This window comes from Lepisma saccharinum, chromosome 1 (genome assembly GCF_977018435.1).
Source record: "Lepisma saccharinum chromosome 1, izLepSacc3.1, whole genome shotgun sequence".
NCBI classification, from domain to species: Eukaryota; Metazoa; Arthropoda; class Insecta; order Zygentoma; family Lepismatidae; genus Lepisma; species Lepisma saccharinum.
In genome coordinates this window covers 137,362,633-137,383,375 of record NC_139229.1, presented here as the reverse complement: position 1 = coordinate 137,383,375, position 20,743 = coordinate 137,362,633, and the positions used below count along the sequence as shown (strand labels likewise).

At 39.6% G+C, this 20,743-nt stretch overlaps 2 protein-coding genes across 2 annotated transcripts in view; one reads left to right on the top strand and one right to left on the bottom strand.

Annotated features, from left to right (window-relative positions):
• Positions 1-7,462, top strand: part of LOC145988963 (protein NipSnap homolog 3B-like) — a 34,055-nt gene extending 26,593 nt beyond the window's left edge. Inside the window, exon 5 of the mRNA XM_083124268.1 lies at positions 7,319-7,462. Within this exon, the coding sequence (XP_082980394.1) occupies positions 7,319-7,389 (71 nt within the window). The 3' untranslated portion in view covers positions 7,390-7,462. The remainder of the gene's footprint in view (positions 1-7,318) is intronic.
• LOC146001523 (thyrotropin-releasing hormone receptor-like) overlaps positions 1-20,743 on the bottom strand; it is a 241,097-nt gene that overhangs the window by 162,659 nt on the left and 57,695 nt on the right. The window lies entirely within an intron of this gene.

The window sequence follows — 20,743 nt, the reverse complement described above, 5'->3', positions numbered from 1 at the left end:
AGAGAGAGAGAAAGAAACTTAATGATAATGAGCAATTTCTCCAATTTCAAGGAGCAGATGTTCATAATGGGAGAATTTTCTCCATTTTTAGCATGAATGAAACTTCAGGATATAAACGGAGCACGCAGATATTCAGATATAGCGAACAGGTGCTGCGGTTGAGTGTGTCTGTGCTTGCTCCTCCGTTGCCAACCTAAAGACGTTTAATCTGTGCTAGAGACTGTCTCTGCAGAAGAAGGAGACTCTTACAGGTATTATAGCAACCTAGCTTTGGAAGAGTTTCTGTGTGGCAGGGAAGGAGAGTATGAGGTTGGAAAGGGATACGCAAGTAGGAGGAGGGGTCCGTGACCTTTGTTTAAGTTACGTACCATCTTAACATTCAGAATCTCGGAAAAACATCGCTTACGATTCGGTAAATACCAGTATCAGTTTAACCTAAGAAAAATATCCTCTACAGGGAGGCCACAAAGTGGACGTACACCCTGTATTTTCCACACTACGATGGTTATGGTTAAATTTTTGATATGAAAACATACCTTATGGTGTAATTGTCCGGAAGATCGGTTTAGAGACCGTCTTTTTAGTAGCACGGCCGAATTCTGCGCCATATTGTGACACACTTCGTAAATCGCTTTGCACTGACTGGTATGTCCTTATCTCCCGTTACCGAAATTTGACTTCCACTATCCAGGATGAACTGTCGAATTTCCCCATCTACTTTTCCATTGATGTAAATCAGATCTACAGAAGGGAAAGTAGAGACCGTTAGAGTTTTCCCCGAAGGCCCTGCACCTAGGTCCCCGTCATATGCAAGTCTTACTCGTTTAAAATTGGTTCTGTTATTACGAAAAGTAGAGTAATTTGTATTTACAACCTGATTAGTATGGTTATTTGGATCTTCGCGCCCCTGTTGTTGCTCCAAAAATGTTCGCCGCGATGAAGATGAAAAATGCGAACGCTGAAATCGAGGGTTACAGCCATTGCGCCATCGCCCCCTATGCGAACGTTGCGACTGTGTGTCGAGATTATTATGGTGGTTGTTATGCCAAGTATTTCTATTCTGAGCTCTATGATTACTATTATGATAATAGGTTCTCCTATTGTTTATATCTCTATGTTCATTTTCTATAACTGTATATGAGAATGATGAGTCAGTAATTGAATGTTTTTTCCGATGTTCTGCAAGTGCATTTACTTTAGCCTCAAGATTCTGAAATTGCGAAACTAAATCTGACTCATGAGACTGGAGTCCCGTGTTCGACTGTAATTGATCAAGGTCTTGTTGCTGTGCCTTTAATCTTTCCTCGATCTCCCGATTAGCCTGAGAATATGTTATGTCAACATGACCATTGACCGTGCGTTGCAACGGGATAGCTTGCTGAGTCGGCATGTAGGCTCGACTCGATTCAGAACATGACAGATCTTTCATTGTCTCACATTCAGTTTCTAGAATTTTACGTTTTTGCACAAGATATTTGAATTGTTCAACATTTTTCAGGTCTCGTAACATTTCATGCACTGAATCATATTCCCTGTTATAAACTTCTTTCATAAAGTTAGGTTGTAAACCCCCGCTTATTTGCTTAATTTACTCACTAATGTCCATGACAGGATCTAATTTTAATAACAATAACAGTTTTTCTCTCACATATTTTGAAATAGGTTCATTTTCCTGATGGAAGCGTAATCTGGTTTGTTCTTCTAATTGAAAAGTGTCCCCCGGTTCCGTAAATTCTTCCACAATTTTAGTTTTTAAAGTTACAAAATCTATATCCTGTGCTTCCTGGGTTCGACTCCAAGTATTGAACCATTTAAATGCTGAATCACCCAAAAATACCGGTAGCATTTGCCTTTTCTTTAAGTCATTCCACTCATTAAGAATAGCTAAACTTTCAAATTTATCAATGAATTTTTAATACATCCTCGTGAATGTTACCTTGAAACTGGATAGTTTCGAGAATGTCGGGGTGGATAAATCTAGATTGCGCCATGATTCTATGATTAGCCTATGCGCAGGAAAAATGCTTGATTAGCTTAAAATTAGCACTAAGTTGCTTGTTTTCTTTTCTCATCCCCCCGTGGCTTTGACAGGACATTATTAGCAATTCAATTGTTTACTCTCCCGGAAATTTGATAAGTTAGGTTCAACAATCGCGTAACAGAGTGACGACAGTACCGAACACATCTTTAGAATATTTAACCAACCTTTATGCAACATCCTAATGTTAATTCTCATCTTTTCACAAGCCAATCGCCGAATAACCTAGTTAAAACTCTACTCTTATTTATTTGCGCCTTACCGCGTAGCATATTGCTAGGCCTACCTTTTGCTTTCTTTTCTTGATATTTGGTAATAATTGATTATTAACACAACGTGAAGCGCTAACAAGTGAAAATTCCGGCGCCATATCGCACGTACGTAATTTGAAAAGCTAGAAGGCTCTATTATTTTCATCATATTTCGGGATAGAATAGATGAAAATCTCAGTATTTCACGTACTGCAGTGTTTTCTCATCGCATTTGCAAAAAAAAATGGATGAGAAGCCCAAAGCACGTCCACCACGTAATGCAACTCCAATGCTGCGTTTGGGATCGAACCAAGAACCTCTAGATTGAATTGGGTGATGTAGTTATTTCTCATTCATCCCTCAGATGGTTATAACTCGCTTGGCCTAAATGTGATAAATGCAAGAGGTTACGTTTAAAGGAATGGCGATAGAAATTAACTTAGGTTAGATATGGGTTTTATACTCTCCATGACTGAACCGATATGGATTGGTTTAGAAAAGGATATTACTTGCCTTACAAATAGATGAAGATTGTTCCTACACTTGTCCTCTCAAATGTCACTTGTCTGACCTCCCTGTCAGACATTGATTCAATCACACACCATCGAATCGTTCTCCACTTTGCTTCTCTCACACAATCCGCAGACCTTACTCTCCCTCGTATTCTCGCCAACTGATCACACCTACTGACAATTCCAACACTCATTCCACATACGCCTTCCAAGTCAATCACCCGACCTTTGTCTGATTACTTATTCAGCATTCCTATCTCTGCTACCTGCTATGCTAAGACTTTATACTTCTTACCCAATACCTTGGGTACGATACGCAAGTGTGAATGAGACCCTTTTCCGGGCGGTGACGTTCCCCTCAATAACGTTCTGAAGGGCCTCCAAGAAGTCCCAGAGGTGATTAATCAATGACACAGGTATGTGTTCATGTCAAGTAATTCAACTATTACCATCGTAGTGTCGAAAATATAGGGGGGTACGCCCCCTTTGTGACACCCGGTACAATGCATTTTGGAGAGAGGCAAAGTAGCCAAAAAGGGGAGTAAAAAAAATCTGGCCAGATTTTACAAAATATACACTAAATATACAAGTTGGCATTTACAGGTATTATGCAAATGCGTTGTCAGGCTCCAAACAACACGATATAAATTTAAAACACTGGAATGGCTCATTGATTTATTTAACTTCGCTTCTCTGTCACTTTTGGCTAATCGCGAAAATGAGGATGGATGGTGATAAGGTGAAATTGATGGAAGGACAATCGCAAACATACATGAACAGCACAAAAGTCGCACAGAGATTATACTGGCTGTGAATTCAGACGCCAGAGCCTCGTTAGTCTTCTAAATGCAGTCCAGGGTGTACTATGTAGAAGAGAGGTTGACATTTGGGTGCCCTTAAAGCCGGTCCACACGCTACATTTTTGCCTCGTACTTTGTATTTGCGCAGTTCAAAACTGTGCACGAAAGACGTAGCGTGTGGACCGGAAGACTGTGTAAATTTTAGAACTGCGCAGATGCAAAAAACGAAGTCCAAACACTGAGCCCAAGAGCGTGGATGTCTGCGAAGTTCTGAAAAGACTGCGCAAGCAAGTCCGTGCGTGTGGACGTCTTTTGTGAACTTGTTGCTCAGTTTCCTTCCAACACTAAAGCTCTTTTCTCATCTTACGGCGGGCGCTCTATATGCTGTCAAGGGAAGTTGTGAGCGGGGAAGCGACCAATCCAGCGCGATAAGAAACGTTGCAGCCTGTGGAACGAGGTGAGCGTAGTAGTTCCTCCCCTCAACGTCGTAACTCTCAGCGCCACCGCTGTTGCCTGGTTGGTCTGCGTATTCCCCGCTCCCCACTTCCCTTGGCAGCATATAGAACGTCCGCCGTAAGAGTAGAAAAGACCTTTAGTGCTGACACGCTTTTAATGGTGATCAAAAATGTTATTTTCATTTTTTCTTGATAAATTCGTTGTTGTACACCGATGACTGATCCTCGTCAGTATTCACGCGAGCCTTTAGCGGAGTTCATTGAACTCTACAAGAGCTTTCCGTGTTTGTGGCGAATAAAATCAAAGGACTACGGTGACTGTAACAAGAAGAATCAGCCTTGTGAGACAGAGGTTGACCCTGCGGCGATTAGAGATACGCTTATTCCAGTTTGAGATAAGCTCATTCAAGTTTGAACTTCTATGCATTAGCAATCGTAATGGTGAGAGATAAACACAGACACTTTTTGTAAGCGTAATTCCCAGTACTCATTTCAGAAAGAGCAAACATCCTTACGATATCGAACAGATAACGCCTTGACGCTTCACCGCAAGTGAATCTAATCGCCAGTATCTTGTTTGGACAACCTCTGACCATACCGGAGATGACTTTACCTGCCTGAGAACCAACACCGCAAGCCTCTTACGAGCTTGTCTTGCTCGGTGCTGTACGCGTCGGCAATCCACCAAAAGTGGAGATAATGACGTTATCGGCCCCCCTTTGCGATGTCACGTGGGGACGTCGCTGGGCAAATAAGTCCCTCGTTTGCGTTTGTCCCTCTCGCCCCTCCACTTTCGAGCAATTATGTACCTGCAAGTTGAGCTAACTTCTTCTCTCCTCGTCGGTGATTAAATCATTTACTCTTTCTCCGGGAGCTTTGCTCAAGAAGTTTGTTCAGAAATCTGGAAGCTGAATGGAAGAACCAGAAGCCAATGGTTTTGTTGAATAACAGGCTCCCTTTGATTTACGGTTCTTGGAGGCTCTAGTCCATGGGCGCCGAAAGGGAGAGTCAACGAGGGACACCTGCCCTCTTGGAACAAGGAAAAATTGCTCTCTTAATCTTATCTTCTACCTTCTGTTTGAAATTCTTTACGTTTTTCTGCTTTTCTTTTGTTATATCCTGCTTAAACCTTTCATTCTTTTCCTCTTTAGTGTTTATTCTTTACCTTTTTACGTTTCTCTCTTGTTCTGTTTTACATTCTCACTCTGTCAATCTTCTTTAATTTCTCGCCCTTCTCTCCTCACACCTGCATTCTCTCGCTTTTTCCTGTTCCTTCATGCCTATCTTTTTATCTCTCACTTCTTTAAGCTTAAAGCCCACTGCAGCAACAGATGTGCAGCAACAGAAAGCATCAGAACTTCCGTTGTCTGCTTCTATTGAAATCAATTCGTGTAACGCACACTACAGGAAAACGCGCGGAATTTCAGTGCCAAAAGTCTGCAGGTTATCTTAAAGGGTATCGCCCACTCAGGCGCCGGAAACGGGCCTGTTGCGTTCGGTTGCCACGTTTATACGCGTCTCAGTGTGCGTTAAGCTTTATTCTCTTCACTGTCCTCATTTTCACCCATCTGTGACAGGCTTCTTTATCTCTCTTTCCTTCTTTCTCCTCTTTCCCTCTGTATCTTGATCTGTGTCTTGCTTCTTTGTTTATATTCCTCTTCCCATTTCCCATCTCTCTCCCCCTTTTGTTCTATTTATCATTAATTCTTCTTTCTCCCATTCTCTGTCTTCCTTCATATCTCCTCTTTTCTGATTATCCAAAACGTTTCCTCCTTCTGATGACACGTAAACGTGACGTCAACACATCTAATTTCCCGACTTTGACCCCCTCCCCCACACCTTTTAGAAGATCAACGGCGTCCACGCTCTAGTCAATTTTAATTTTAGTCACTGCGTAGGCCAAAAAATACCAAAGTGCAATACATTTCAATTTCCCGCAATTAAATTTTTCACGCGTTTGTATATTTCGTCTTAATGATCCAAATGGAGCAACACGTTATATAATTATCCAGAATTTTACATTTCTATGCGCTATAAATTCTTAAGTCACTCCCACCGAGAAACGTTTAATCAAGATTTCACTGTATACAGTTAAAACAAGTTGAAACCGCACCCAATGTAACCAGGTAATTAAATATCGATAGTTCAGTGGTTGCAGTTGCTGACCAACAACTAATCACCAGTGCGCTGAATCTGTTGCTGTTGAGTTGGTATTTTAAGTACACTTTATGCACAGTAAGGCTAATCGGGATTGGAACTGCAGTTTAAAGTGGGATCCTGCCATCTGGGAGCCCCGCTGAATCTGTTGGATTGCATGTGATTCGTTCAGTTCTTTCCAACAATTTTATCGTTTGGAAAGTATAACATGCAGTGCTTTTGTTCGTCTTTTCCGTCTCCGCAATTAAAAGGTTGTCAGTCTGAGTGCTCTGCCTATCAAAAATGGGTTTTATTTTGGTAACAAAAAAGTACTACTTTTCCCAATCGAACGGTGATAAATAAAGTTGATGTGTCGCGTTTCAAAACGCTGGAAGATAATTGGAAGCAAGAAATTACATGTATCAATACACAATTTTAAAATTAATTGATGTGTTATCTTTATGAGAGCTGTCTCATGGTAGTCTTATTTTTAAGTTCTCTTTGTACTCAGATAGACTAATCGGGTTCACTATGTGCCTCCACCAGGTATCGAACCTGGATCCCTCGTGATTACAAGGCAACGATAAGGCCTAAGATAAACCAGAGAATGATTAAAGACATTATAAACTTGCTTTTGCATACAATGAGCTTCACCAAAAGAGTTAAGTGAGTGAGTTATGTAGACAAACTGATCCATGTTGGTTACTTTTGGCTGTGCCCAGCACTGTAAAATGAAGCATTTTTATTATTATTGTATTATCATTAAAAAAAAAAACAGCATCATTATTTCCAACATACAAGTGTATTTTGCATCAGATTTCGTGGTGAAATCCATCGCATTTACACATTCGATTTTGGCCACCCTCTCCATTAATGAGCTTTTCACTCGTATATTTGTGTAACTCGAATTGTGATAAATTGCTATTCGTTTCGTTAGGCTGCCTCATTGGTCTACAGTTGTACCTATGTTACCAAGTAAACACAATGTATTGTAAATTTTCGAAGTAAACAGCGCCCATTTGACGCAGACCAGATGTTTCTATGTGGAAAAACACTTTTAGAAATAAAAAATAGACGTTTCTCACTATAAAGATGAATATACTAAGATTAACTTTTCTCTTTTCAGCGTTTTGGAAGGATGTCACCTCAGCAGTCAGCAAAGCATTGATCCCAGCGTCATTTTCGCCATTACGTTGACCATAAAATGCCAATTTAGTTGTATCATATTCAAGGAATATTTTTGTACTTAATAAAAATGAATATTGCATCGTTATAATTATATTTATTTCTATCTTGTGTCGACATATCTTGAAAAGTAAAAATTATAATGTGTGTGTAGGTGTGTGTGTGTGTGTACGAAACATTGATGAATATATTACCGTCAGCGTTTTGGGTACAGTCTGCAGATTAAAAACTGCCTAATATTCTGAAATATGATTTTTCATGACAAATTATGACAAATTTTAATAAAGACCAAAAACTAAATAAATAGCAGGAGAAGATGCAAGAATTTGGCAGAAATGTTGTTCCTACTTCCCTTCTCAATAAACACACTAAATCGAAGCTGTGTTAGGGCCCCTATGATAGATAGGTTTCTGAATCTGGAGAGACTGAAAATATTCAAACAAAAGTTTTCGACGCAACGAAATGCAGATTTTTTTGTTCCATCATTACATTTAAACAGTTTTCATATTATAAATCATGTGACGTCACGTGCTTTTTTGCCCAATTCTCAAATTTGCAAGTAAACCCAAAATTAATTGGATTTGTTATTAAATATTCTATTATGTACAAATGATCCCAATCATATCTTAGTCCAATGAAGTCTTCCATATAATGCGGATTAAAGCCGAATTGAAGCTTATGTACATAAAGCGTCCAAACACTATTAGGGCACAGAACGTAATTGATCAAACATTACAAAATGTACGTATTCCTTACGGAGGGGATGGTTGAGGTGTCAACTGGAGTTTTAAGATATCCTGGAATATTCATGACGTAAAGTGTACTTATCCACGAAAACCGGCATGGAAAGATGTGCGGCAGTGTTGTACTGTGCATGTATCACAAAATATGATGATGATTGGTGTAGGTGTCTATATCTACCAGATACAAATAGCTTCCTCACTATTATAGATTTTATTCTATTCCTGTGTAATGTAGAGCATATTTCTGTAGTGCATGGTTTATTGGATGTAAGTTTTCTTTAAGGTCATTAAATTTTCAGATTGCGTAATTGTGTTTAATTGAGAGTAGACCTGCAGTTTAAAATGGAATTCTAATTATCGTGCCTCCACGAGGACTAGAACCTGAAACCCCTTGATTACAAAGCGACAGCAGTAGATGCCCAAGGTCATAGGGCTAACGTCAGGAAGGGGGGAGCAAAGGTAACACTCGTCCATCCAAATTGTCATATTTATTAAAACTTGCAAGTTAAAGATATTGCTAACCTTCTTTGGCGTGGAATACATGTTCTGCCCCCCCCCCTTTCAAACATAGGCTTGCTGCCATTGGATAAGGCTCTTTCTATGTGCATATAACATAGTTATAGTCAGCGATAAGACATATCCTTAAAATGCTAATAAAATGTAGCAAGACATACAAAAGATTTATGAGATCAGAAAATACTATTTACAAAGATGTTAATTTTCAAATTTACGCTCAATATATGAGAACTTTCAGTACTTGCTTTTCTAAAGCAATAGTAATGGTGGCGCTAGTAGACAGTATGGAAGTTTAGAAGAAAAAATCGAGGTGAACGTGATACATTACCATGTGAACACAAAAAGTCGAAATCCCCATTAATATTGGTCAGGCTCACCTGAAAGAAAGAGAAAAAAATACTTTAATGAATCGGTATTAAAGTGACACATATAGGTGCATTATATTAAAATTAAATTAAATTGAAGGGAATTTAATGAATTTTGGCAACTGTGTCAATAAAATGAAACATCTCGTTATCGAAGCTTAAACTAAGATCGTATAGAGGGCGTCGATGTAAGTGGGAGGTTGAACCGGCCTGTCTACCCACCCCTTTGAAATAGACCTCTGCATGGTTCCTTTCCAATAAAAAAATAAACAAAAAAATGCTTATTACAGGTGAGGACAGAAAAAAATAGGTTCATTAGTACTCCAACAGAATAACCAAAATAGAAAATTCGTTAGATGGAAAAAATGGATGTAGCGTCCAGGACAAAACTATATTGTTCATATTCTGTCACTCAGCTTGAAGAATAAATGATTTAAAGGATATTTCTTAAACGAGCTGTGTAAAAGTTAATGACAAAATACAAGAACTAAGCACCTCAGAACATTTTGTGCATGAAATGTAAAAATGTAACTATTTCATATAGGAAATAGTTACTAATATGCTAGATTTCGTGGCGGAGTGGGCAGCGTAACCCGCTAAGACGCCAGAGGTCTCAGGTTTGAGATCTTACGCAAGACAGAGATGTATCATAGTATTTGACCAATCACTCATTTCATCATTATCGACGCGATTAACCAAAATAGAAACGCATAAATGCAAGGAAGCGAAAAAAAAAATCACAAGATTGTCAACAATGTGCATCTAGATACAGATAATATTTTCACACAATATTTATATATAAAAAAATACATACAAGTATTGTATTATACAGTAAAACCTTGTTAATCCGGGCTAATGAGGGGGGATAAGTTGACCGGTTTAACGAAAGTCCGGATTAACTAAAATAACCTAAAGGAACAGTAGAAAGTGCATTATAACTCCGTTTATAGCAACAAAACGCGTTTATTATGGTGTATTTAAAGGACATAGGCCTAAATACACTACACAGTGCAGTACAAAGTCTGCGAGAAACAGAATTTCATCAGTGGTTGACTGCCTTTTCTTTGAGAAGTTCTCTTGTGGACTTCTTGCCACATTTAAAACCTTGCTTTCAGCTGATTTTTTTTTTTTTTTTGCCTGTCCGGATTAGTCGAAGTCCGGCGTATCGCGGTCCGGATTAACGAGGTTTTACTGTACTTATATTTAGTTTTTTGACGAAGTCTACTGCTTTTATGACGTTTATTAATGAGTTTTTCAGGGCTATATGTTAAAACATTGAGGTGTGCTTTTCCCATCATCTACTTAACCAATCATCCTTCATGTCACGATTAATCTAGTGAGATAGAAAATCGACGTACAATTACCAAAATAGAATTGGACAAAATGGCATGAAGAAATGGGGGTGTGTTTTAACAAAAGGCAAAACAATTACGAATGATGCAGTATAGTGAGTGGATGATTCTTGAGAATGAAAGGTGATTTTTTATTTATTTATTTATTAAGAATATAACAGGCAGATGCCTAATTACAGTGTTATATAAATGCAATTAATACAGGCTAAGTACAGTTGTAATCTCTCATGCATGAGATCTTACCGAAATTAAAAATGATGTCTGTAATCAGTACTTGATTTACACTTACATAAATGTTATTTACTCTGGCATTGTATTTATTCATAATAATTACAATGAACTCAATTAATACAATCATAGAATAAATTCAAGATAAACAAAAAAAACAAGTTCAAGGACACAAATTGGTTAATATTTGATATATGTATAGTTTTTCAACTTACCACGTCTAATGTTTGAAATGTATTGAGGACATTTGTTCGGAATTCTTTGAGGAGGAAAGTCTATTTTCAGCTCCGAGGCTTCTATGCTATAAAAAACTGCTGAAAGAAATTGATTGGTATTAACCCCGTACCCCGGGAAGAACAATTACGGTCAGAAGGACGAAGCTATTTGGCTCTGTAGGAAGGTCCAAGGGAAAGGGACAGAGATCATAGAAGATTTTATGTTAGTGACGAAAGAAAGAGTTTTACGAAACCATGTGACTCGTTCTCCAATAGAAACGATTTATTTGATAATTCTTTGAATGTTAGTGACAATGGTTCTACATCAGCATGTTAGTTGGACATTATCCAGTGTGTTTAGTGCTTTAAAGTGTGTTTATTCTAACACTATGCTTCGAGGGAGCAACTCTTCTCTCGTCTTCAGGTGAAGTGGTGCTCTCTTAGAAACGTAGCGTTTGAATAAGTATAGTTTAAAGCACTAAACACACTAGATAATGTCGAATTAACATTGCATGCTAATGAATTATTTGATATTTGATACCAATAGCAAGAAAGTCAGCAACATCTCTTTTACAACGTCATCAACTTAAAGCTTATTCATGACCCTTTCCAAGAAGATTCCAATGAATGGTGTCAGTGCACAGTGCCGATTTGTTGTTATGGAAGTGCAGAAAAATACCAGTATCTAGTCTTGTATAGTCCCACTTAGAATTGTAGGATCATCAAGTGCCATCTCCTAGATACACGCATAGAAACAATAGTTGAATTTTTAAAATGGAAGCCATAACTAGAGCGATGTCAAAAATCTTCTTTGTGAGTTAAGAATTCCTCATCCAATGCACATTTTCTCGGAGTCACCTATCACAGTAGAGAGACACGTCATTTATTTAAAACACCATTCCGAAATGGGTTTAACGCGTTAAAGAAGTTACGTCAACTGGCTTTTCCTCAAGTCCTCGCGTAAAGTTGGTTTATGGAGTTCCTAAAGTCGCTTTCCATGCCATATATGAAGTTCGTTCTCGCACGAAACGCACGAAGAGGAAGGCAGGTTAGTTGTGAAGATTGTCTGCTAGTTGCAGGCCATGTGCGTGCGCGGGCACTAATTTAGAAAATACATAATTTTATTTTTGTTATTTAGCGTTGCTTTTTGCCACTTTTGGAAGATGAGGATGAGTGATGAAGGGACACTCACAAAGAACACCCATGTCCAGTCTGGGATTTGAACCGGGAACCCTGACATCGTAGCACGCTGTGATAAACTCCGCAATACATAACTTGAACGGAGAGCAATATGCAAGATGAGTGCATCTTAACTGTTCCCAGAATTTGATTAAAATGAGGAAAAACGTTTGTAAGACAGTTAATTTCTGCAACAGAATTCATGCATAAACTTTCGAGAAACAAAACACTGCGACTGACGCTCTCACCCAGTGCGTTCCTATAGTTGGTAAAATTCCTGGTTTCACTAAGTTATTTTCATTCAATGCCTGCTTTTCGTTATGGCTTAAGAAACGCACCCTTTGTGGCATTCCCTTTGTGTCAACGAAGCTTTACACAAACATTTCCTGCTGCCATTGTGTGCCTCACAGCGAACAGTTTCCTTTACAAATGCCTCTCATCTCAGTTCATTTCTTTTACTTTGTTCCCTTCCAAGATTTGAGCAACAGAAGGAAACATTTTTCTCTGAAGAAGCAGCAAATTGGCTGATGTTCAAATGGCTCGGTAACACATCCAAGCGAATATTTTGTCCTTTCCTTTACCCTTTACAATAGCTTTTCCTTGTATTCTTTTTAACTCTATGACATCTGTATGACAATTACTAAGCAACTTGTTTATATTCGGCAAACTTGTCTAATTATCTTGGCGCCCGTGATAGTGTTTTCTTATGCCTGTAGAGAACATTGACCTTTCCGCTTCCGACATACCAAGTTTTGAAGTTTGATTCAAGTCTACTTTATGCACAGATAGACTAATCGACACTGGACTTACAGTTCAAAATAAGATCAGAACCTCTATGTGCCTCGAACCCCGGGCGCCATCGTGGAGACCCCAACATACCAAGTTATAATCATGTTATACATACTAAAGGCGTGCCCACAAAAAACGGGATGGGTTCTGACATGTCTTAATTGTCATAAACAGTGAACACACACACACACACACACACACACTGGGGCATGGCAGTTTCTTTGCGAGTGCTGTTTCATTATCACCACCCTATCATCACTCATCGTCGCGTTTAGCCGAATGAGCGACGCAAAATACGAGGTAACTACATGTAATTCCTAAACCTGTAGGTTGAATCCGGTAGCAAGTTAAGTTCCCCATTTCTCCATATTGTGTGTAAGATCAATCCATGCTCTTGACGAGGGGTGACATCGAGACGAGACTTCGCAGTGTCTCGACTCGGTCCCGTCTCGTCCTCGCTCCCGTTTCTATTTGTAAACATTCACCTCCAATCAGTTTTCAAAGTCTTGTTCCAAGACTCGAAATGTACGTGTATAGTATAATCACCATGCACAACATATCACCATGGCCTCCCCGATGTCGTAGTGATACCCGGTGGAGGCACATAGTGTTTCGGATCCTACTTTAAACTGTAGGTCCAGTCCTGATTAGCCTTTCTGTGCACAAAATGGACTTAAAACACCAATTCAACCAATCCGTTAAACAAAATGTCACCACACAAAGTTCCAAAGCGTTTACAGGCCATGAAAGCAAAAAACAAAACCGCTTCGTATGGCTGAAGAAGTCGCAAAGAAAGTACATTTGGTTTACGTATTTTGTTCAATATCATGTCAAAGTCTAGAACTACATCCTGTCTCAGGAATCTGTGGAGCAAGTACACGCGTAACGGCAGAGAAGGGGAGAAAGCAAGTGGGCAGAGCGAAGCAGTGCGCGCTGCTGCAAACGGCAGACATTCCCTGGACAGAGTGTAGTTTTCGTTTGCCTGCTCCAGAGATTACCGGGACAGCATAGACCGAAAGTCTCGGGCACTAAATCTCGATCTCGTCTCAGTTTTACAGAGGTGTGTCTGGCTTCCTCTCGTCAAGTTTCGCAGGTTCTCGATTTTTACAAGCTCATCTCGGTACCAACCTCTCTATTACAATTGACTTGAAATCCGTCATAACATTGCTGTTATCTTCGTCTTGACCTTCGTACAGGTCTCTTACCTAGGGTTACCAGGTCGCTATTAGGGAAAGTAGGACTTTAAGTCAAAATGTAGGACACAAAACATTCATAATAAATAATACATATTTTTAGAACACGTTATAAAATAATACAATTTTTTACACTTTTCAGTTTTAATAAAATATGATCGCTTAATGAATTCTTAAAGGCAAAATTTCTTGTAATCAATACTATGCAAAACAATGTTTTAACTGGTTCTTCTCAGAAGAGTCAATCTTTCTCAAAATTTCAGCTTTAATCAAAATATATTTATGAGAGACTGAACAGTCAAACTTATTGAAAACTGTACTGAGACAGTATCACAGACTTTGTGAAAAAATATTTCTCTCATGAGTCCGTTGTGCTGATAGTAATTAAAGTACTCTCAGCGTTTACATTATAACCTGAAATAACAAACAAATATTCAGAAATTGCAGTAACATGAAATGGTTCCAGAATTTTCATCTGGGGTAGTTTTTGTTCAATGACTGTTCTCTGTACCCCCCTGCCTTACAATCAAAATATTGAATAAGAATAGGAAACACCTTGTTCCATCAGTATAAACCTCAAGGCAAGAAATTTCGCTCAGGCACTGAACACTGACATCATCAGAAAGTGGCCCAAAAATTTTGTTCATTAATTGCTTCCATTTTTGTTCTAGCAGGACTTTTATTATCATTTTTGGGCAATGACTGAATCAAAATAAATTTCACTATTGAGTTTGGAAGCGCAGCTCATAGACTTGTAACTTGCATGATTTCTCTTTGTTCAACTGAAACACCTATTCTCCTAATCAATATTATGTGACGCTCAAAATGTAGGACAATTATGATATTTTTCAAATTCCTCCCGAACGCTGAACATAAGGCTGACATGTAAGACCTAGGAATTGTAGCTTTCCTGGCGACGTGATTCGAACAAGTGTTCTCGGGTTACCTACCAGCCAGGTCAAATTGGAGTTGACTTCTAATGTTTCGAGGGCATACATTGCTCTCATCTTCAGGGAATGTAGAAATGAAGACCAGTGTAGGTTAATATACATGAGTATAATGTGGCGGAGTTTGGATTCTATCTTTCTATCGGCTCTCTCTCTGGATACCAGCCAATGAGAACACCTCGCTGGAAACTCGAGAACCCTTGTTCGAATGTAAGACATGCCCGGAAAGAAACCGGACTTTTGGCAACCCTATATATGAACTTACCTGAGAGGAAATGTTCACTACACACTGTGTAATGTTTGCTTTGTTTATTAATGTTGGCATATATTCTCGCCAAACAGAGACGACGTCTTCTGACTAATGTTACGACTTATCTCATCTATACGAAATGAGAACGGAGGGCGAAGTGTGCATGCCTTAGAACCAACAACTTAAATTACCTCTCTGAAATAAGATTACAGCCAAATCCAATTTATCGAGTCCTTGCACATCCCGTGCCGTGAAGCGCATCTTCCTTCTCGGAAAATTTGAGAATAAACGGGAGTTTCTGTTTAAACAACGTAATATTGCACAATGCACCATCGTAAACAAAGCTTCAAATGTTCTGCCCGCCGGCTTAAATTCAGCATGTTTACAAAAAATTGCCTCCATCGTGGCTGCTCGATCCCACAATGCAACAGTTTGTGACGTAGGTGAAGAGGTATTTTGTGCTAGCACGTTTCAACAGTACTCAGGCTGTGTCCGAAAAGTACAAAGAGTAGACTTGAAGTATAGTGTTGACAGAAGTGACGTCACCTAGTGCAGTTCGAAAACGTCAAGTACACTTGCAATCGAGACCACAGCGTGGAGAACACATCGTTGCAGGCTTGGTCACGTGATACTTGCACTCGTTGTTCATTTGTTTGAAAACACGGAGGTATGTGTGGAAATGTATGTGTAAGAACATTTTAAAATGGTATGAGATTTCTATGATGAAAAACAAGTGTTTAAAATGAGGGAAAAACAACGTGTCCTCAGTTGTATCTTCTGATCGTATTTGGCGCTGCAGTCGAAGTGAAATTCACTTTCTATCCACGACTTCAAGACCGAACTGCGGGACCATTCTCGGAGAATGTTCACTTCAAGTACGGTCTTGCACCTTTCGGACACGGCCTCAGTTATTTCTTCCGAACTGCACAGATCATATGTGTCCCTAGCGAACTAAAAACCGAATCACTGTTCTGTGGAATTACTGTTTTTCGAATCAACAACAATGGCTCGTAAGATAATTAGAAAGCTATCCAGAAACACCAGACAAACTCCCCTGCAAAAAGTTAGTAAAGATTGTTTAACATTTTTGTTACAGTAAATGTAAAAAGTAGAGTTCGCAATGCTTCAACTTTTCCGTGAAATCTATTCATTCTTCAATGGAATCTTGAAACAATTTTAAAAGCAAAATATTTTCTCAATTAATATTAGAAATTGACACCACCAGCATAAAAATGATGTACAATTTTGTGAATGTTTCAAGCCAATATCGATCTCTGCCATCTAGCAGAAAATATGCAATCACAGGAACGTAGATTGCGCGATAGCTGTTGGATCGGTCACCGGCGTAATTTAGCGAAATTTTGGGAAGTGCCTGGGCCTTGTACGCTCAGGCTAGAAATTACCACCAGGGCCTCCGTTAGGAAACGCGAGGCCCTTATACGTGTTAAAAGAGGCCTCAATATGGAGGTCTACAATATGCCGGATCTCCGATTGACACACACAGCTGTGGTTCCTCCTTGAGCCTAACCTGTCTCTATCATGACCAATTATACCCAGCATTACTCCTTTACATTTTATAGGGGGTGTTAAGAGACTTTTGACACCCTAGTACATTGTAATGAGGTCTTTATCTGTTACACAGCTACTCATATTATTTTGTATATCCTGATCCCATTGCAATCCCAGCTTGATTTTTTTTATATGTTAGAGTATGGCATAGTATGTCAAATATTTTTGGCGATCACATGTTTTGAGATTTTCACGTGACAATTTATTTTTAACCAAAGGTAGGTTCGTTACATATCATTGGAAAGCTTGTTCAATTCCCTGTACAATAAACTTTACTTCAGCTTCCTAGGACAAATAGGGGCGGAGTTACAGCATATTTAGTATAGCTACACGGGTTCAGAAAGGGCAATTTCTTCGAACTTTGAATAATTTGAAAATTATAAGACGCACGGGACTCAACATTTTTAAAGTTACTAAGTTCCATGGATAGTATCAACTCCCCAAATTTCATGAAAATCTAAGATGGTTGGGTTGAAAATTTGACATATCTGTGTTGATTTGGCGTGGAATGACTCTTACATAAAATCAACCAGAAGCTTTCAAGACAACAACAATCTGAATTAATGGCTGTTTCAGCCTATTACTGCATACATAACTTTCCCAAAATTTGAAAGTATTATCCAATAATGCTAGGACAACATCCCTGGCCTAAGGGCTATGTTCACTAATTGATCAAGAGGAAACTCGCTCAGATTTAATTTGGGTATCAGGATAAAGAAAAAGTACTATCAACATATTTGATTCTGTTTGTGTGTGTATGTATATATATGCGCAGGCAGTAGAGGAATGAAATCGATCCTTTAAGGAGTTAATCTGTTCCCCCTTCCTCTCTTCAGTCTCATCCATCTTCCCCCAGACAGAAGCGAGAGAAGAAAAAGATGCTCCTTTCCATATTCAAATCTCCTCCCTGCCATTTCCAATCCGTTCTCCTCTCAGGCTCTGTTTGCATGAGCTTCCGGTTCCGCAATAGGAGACGAGATTTTATCCGACACTCTCCGAGAAGAGGGATTCCCTCCAGCAACTTGCATTTATAGACGAGAGGAGTCTTTGTGAGGATGTAGAAACACTCTTCCCTTCTCTTTTATCTCGAGTTGCTCATTCCATTAATTCCCTGCTGGCTGCTATGTCGCCTCCTATTCGAACAAATTGCCAACAGCCTCTTTAATGCACTTCCGTACGAGCAAAGGGCTGTTTTACAGTGTGGCTACTCTATTAACCTGATGAGATTGCCTGAGGTATCCGAGTTTCCAGGAAATAGGAACCTGTATTTATTGTTGAACGTCACTTGTTTACGTCAATTGAATATGACGTCTATCGGTGTTCGATATCTACATCTGGTAAGAATTTACGTTTCTACTACTCTCCCTCTCTCTGTGTGTCTGTGATTCTCAGTTCCGTTCCCCTTTCTCTTCTCGTTCTCATTTGCTCAATCCTTCTCCTCTTGTTCTCTTTCTTTCCCCCTTCTATCCCTGTATCTCTCCATCTCTACCTCTCATCTTTTCCTAGTATCTCTTCTTGCTTTCTCTTAGGTCTCTTCACTACCGAACACTACCATTCTTTTTCCTTCCATTTTCCCCCATATTTCACTTTCTCCTCTAGCTCTTCTTTCCTTTCTCCTCTTAACTTTCTAACCCTAATTCATATTCTCTATTCCCTCATCCATTTATTCCCTTTTTCCTTCCTTGCTTTCTCTTCTTCTCTCTCTACTATATTGTCATTCTCATTCTCTCTCTCTCTCTCTCTCTCTCTCTCTTGTTTTGACTAGATCCTATGTGGAGACGAATTTGTTACTTTGAATACAAACAATAAAACTCAGGACGGTGGAGTCACATAATGGTTCGGATCCCACTTTAAACTGTAGGCCCAGTTCCAATTAGCCTTACTGTGCATAAAGTGGACTTAAAACACCAACTCAATCAATCAATCAATAAAACTCAGGACTAAAACCTAATATATAACACCAATGAAAAAGCCCCGGCTGTGTTGGAGCAATCATCATACATAAGGATAAAGAGAATTTAACAGATGCCAGAGCCTCGTTAGCTTGTAAATATGCACATATCATAGTGTACCACATGGGACAGAGATTAACACTTGATCACCTTCAAAAAAAGATCACCCCCTAAGCACACATTCATTACCCGAGGGATGTTCAAAATGTGTGGTTTGAATGTTCATTCTCGCACGACTACACCTCAAGTCCACCTCTGCTCGTTGTAAACTGGACGAGGTCCTTATACGAGGGAAAGTCCGAAAATAAGTCCCCCCCAGTTTTGCCAGGGATATCGTACAGGAATGGGGGAAATCAGGCCGTGTTGGAACACAACAGACACCCATACATCAGTGGGTGAAGTACGACCGCGATCCAACAGATGGCATGAGCGTAGTGCGTGCAAACAAGGGGAGGTGCCTCTCAGTCAGGGCCCGGCAGATATGGAGCATCTCATACAGTTTGGAGCATCTCATGCGTTATCACCGGGAAGGAAATAGTTTCTCTTTCGGATTGTGACGGGGATGAAACGTGGGTCCACCATAGCACACCCGAATCGAAGGCCACATCAATGGAGTGGAAACATCGGTCATCTCCTGTCCGGAAGAAGTTCAAGACAACTCCCTCGGCAGGTAAGGTGCTTCTCACAGTTTTCTGGGACGCCCATGGTGTTTTGTTGCTGGACCTTTTGGAACAAGGAACCATCAACGCTGCACGTTACTGTCACACCCTGTCCAAATTGAAGCAGGCTATTAGGCGTAGGCGGCCTGGCCTTCTCACATCTGGCGTGCTGTTGTTGGATGACAATGCGAAACCGCACTCTGCGAGGGCTACGCAACACCATCTTGCAACCCTTGCTTGGGAGCGCCTTACCCATCCGCCGTACAGTCCCGATCTCGCGCCGAGTGACTTCCATCTGTTTCCGGGTTTGAAGAAGGCTCTCGGAGGAAGGCGCTTTGGAAGCAATGTTGAGGTGACACCGCACATTTCGTGCAACACTTCTTCCGTACCCTCATTTTTTCCAAGAGGGTTTTTTGAAGCTTATCAAGCGGTATGAAAAATGTCTGAATGACTGGGGTTCCTATGTGGAAAAATAAAGTAAGTATGCTATTCCTTTCCTCATTTACGTTGTTTGCTTTTCCTTCCCCTCTCTGTCCACAGTCGCCAGGGGAAACTTATTTTCGGACTCTCCCTCGTATAACCAACCAATTGGAATATATTGGTGCCGTCGCATAAACAGAACTATCCTAAAACTAACTATCTTATCTGGTGCGTTTCTTATGTTAGTAGGCAGTCGGTTGCAAGAGAAGTCAGTCTCATTGTGGCATCTCTGACGAACTCAACTTGTACATCACAAGAGAATAACACACACAAAAAAATAAATGACATTGACATAGGCACAGAAATGTTCTAAGGAGGGATTCAAAATCAGAAAATTGTGTTCTGAAGAATATATTGATTGATTGAGTTGGTGTTTTAAGTCCAATTTATGGACAGAAAGGCTAATCGGGACCGGACCTATAGTTTAAAGTGGGATCCGAACCACTATGTGCCTCCACCGGGTATCGAACCCGGACCTCTTGATTACAAGACGACGATGCTACCACTGCGCCATCGGGTAGACCCTGACGAATATATATAAAATTAAATTTTTAAATTGTGGACACCATGCTTATGATTTATCGTAATATGTAAATACTTTCAGAGAAGCAGAAGAGAAATAAGATAATGAAATTGAGAGATAAACAGGAACATAAGCGAACGAGTGAGACAGAACAATACAAGAAAATCAAAAGAGAGAAAATAAGATAAAGCCGAGAGAGAATAGAAAGAGAGAGAGAGAGAGAGAGAGAGAGAGAGAGCAGGAAGAAAAAGACAAAAGAACTTAAGAGATAGTAGAAATACAGCGTGAGCACAAAAACACTCTCTGGTTTGGAAAGGGTATACCTTTAATACCAAAAGTAGTATTCTACAGAAATGTTCACAATAGTTGTAGAAACTCATAAAGTTTTCGTGGTGTTCATTGGAAT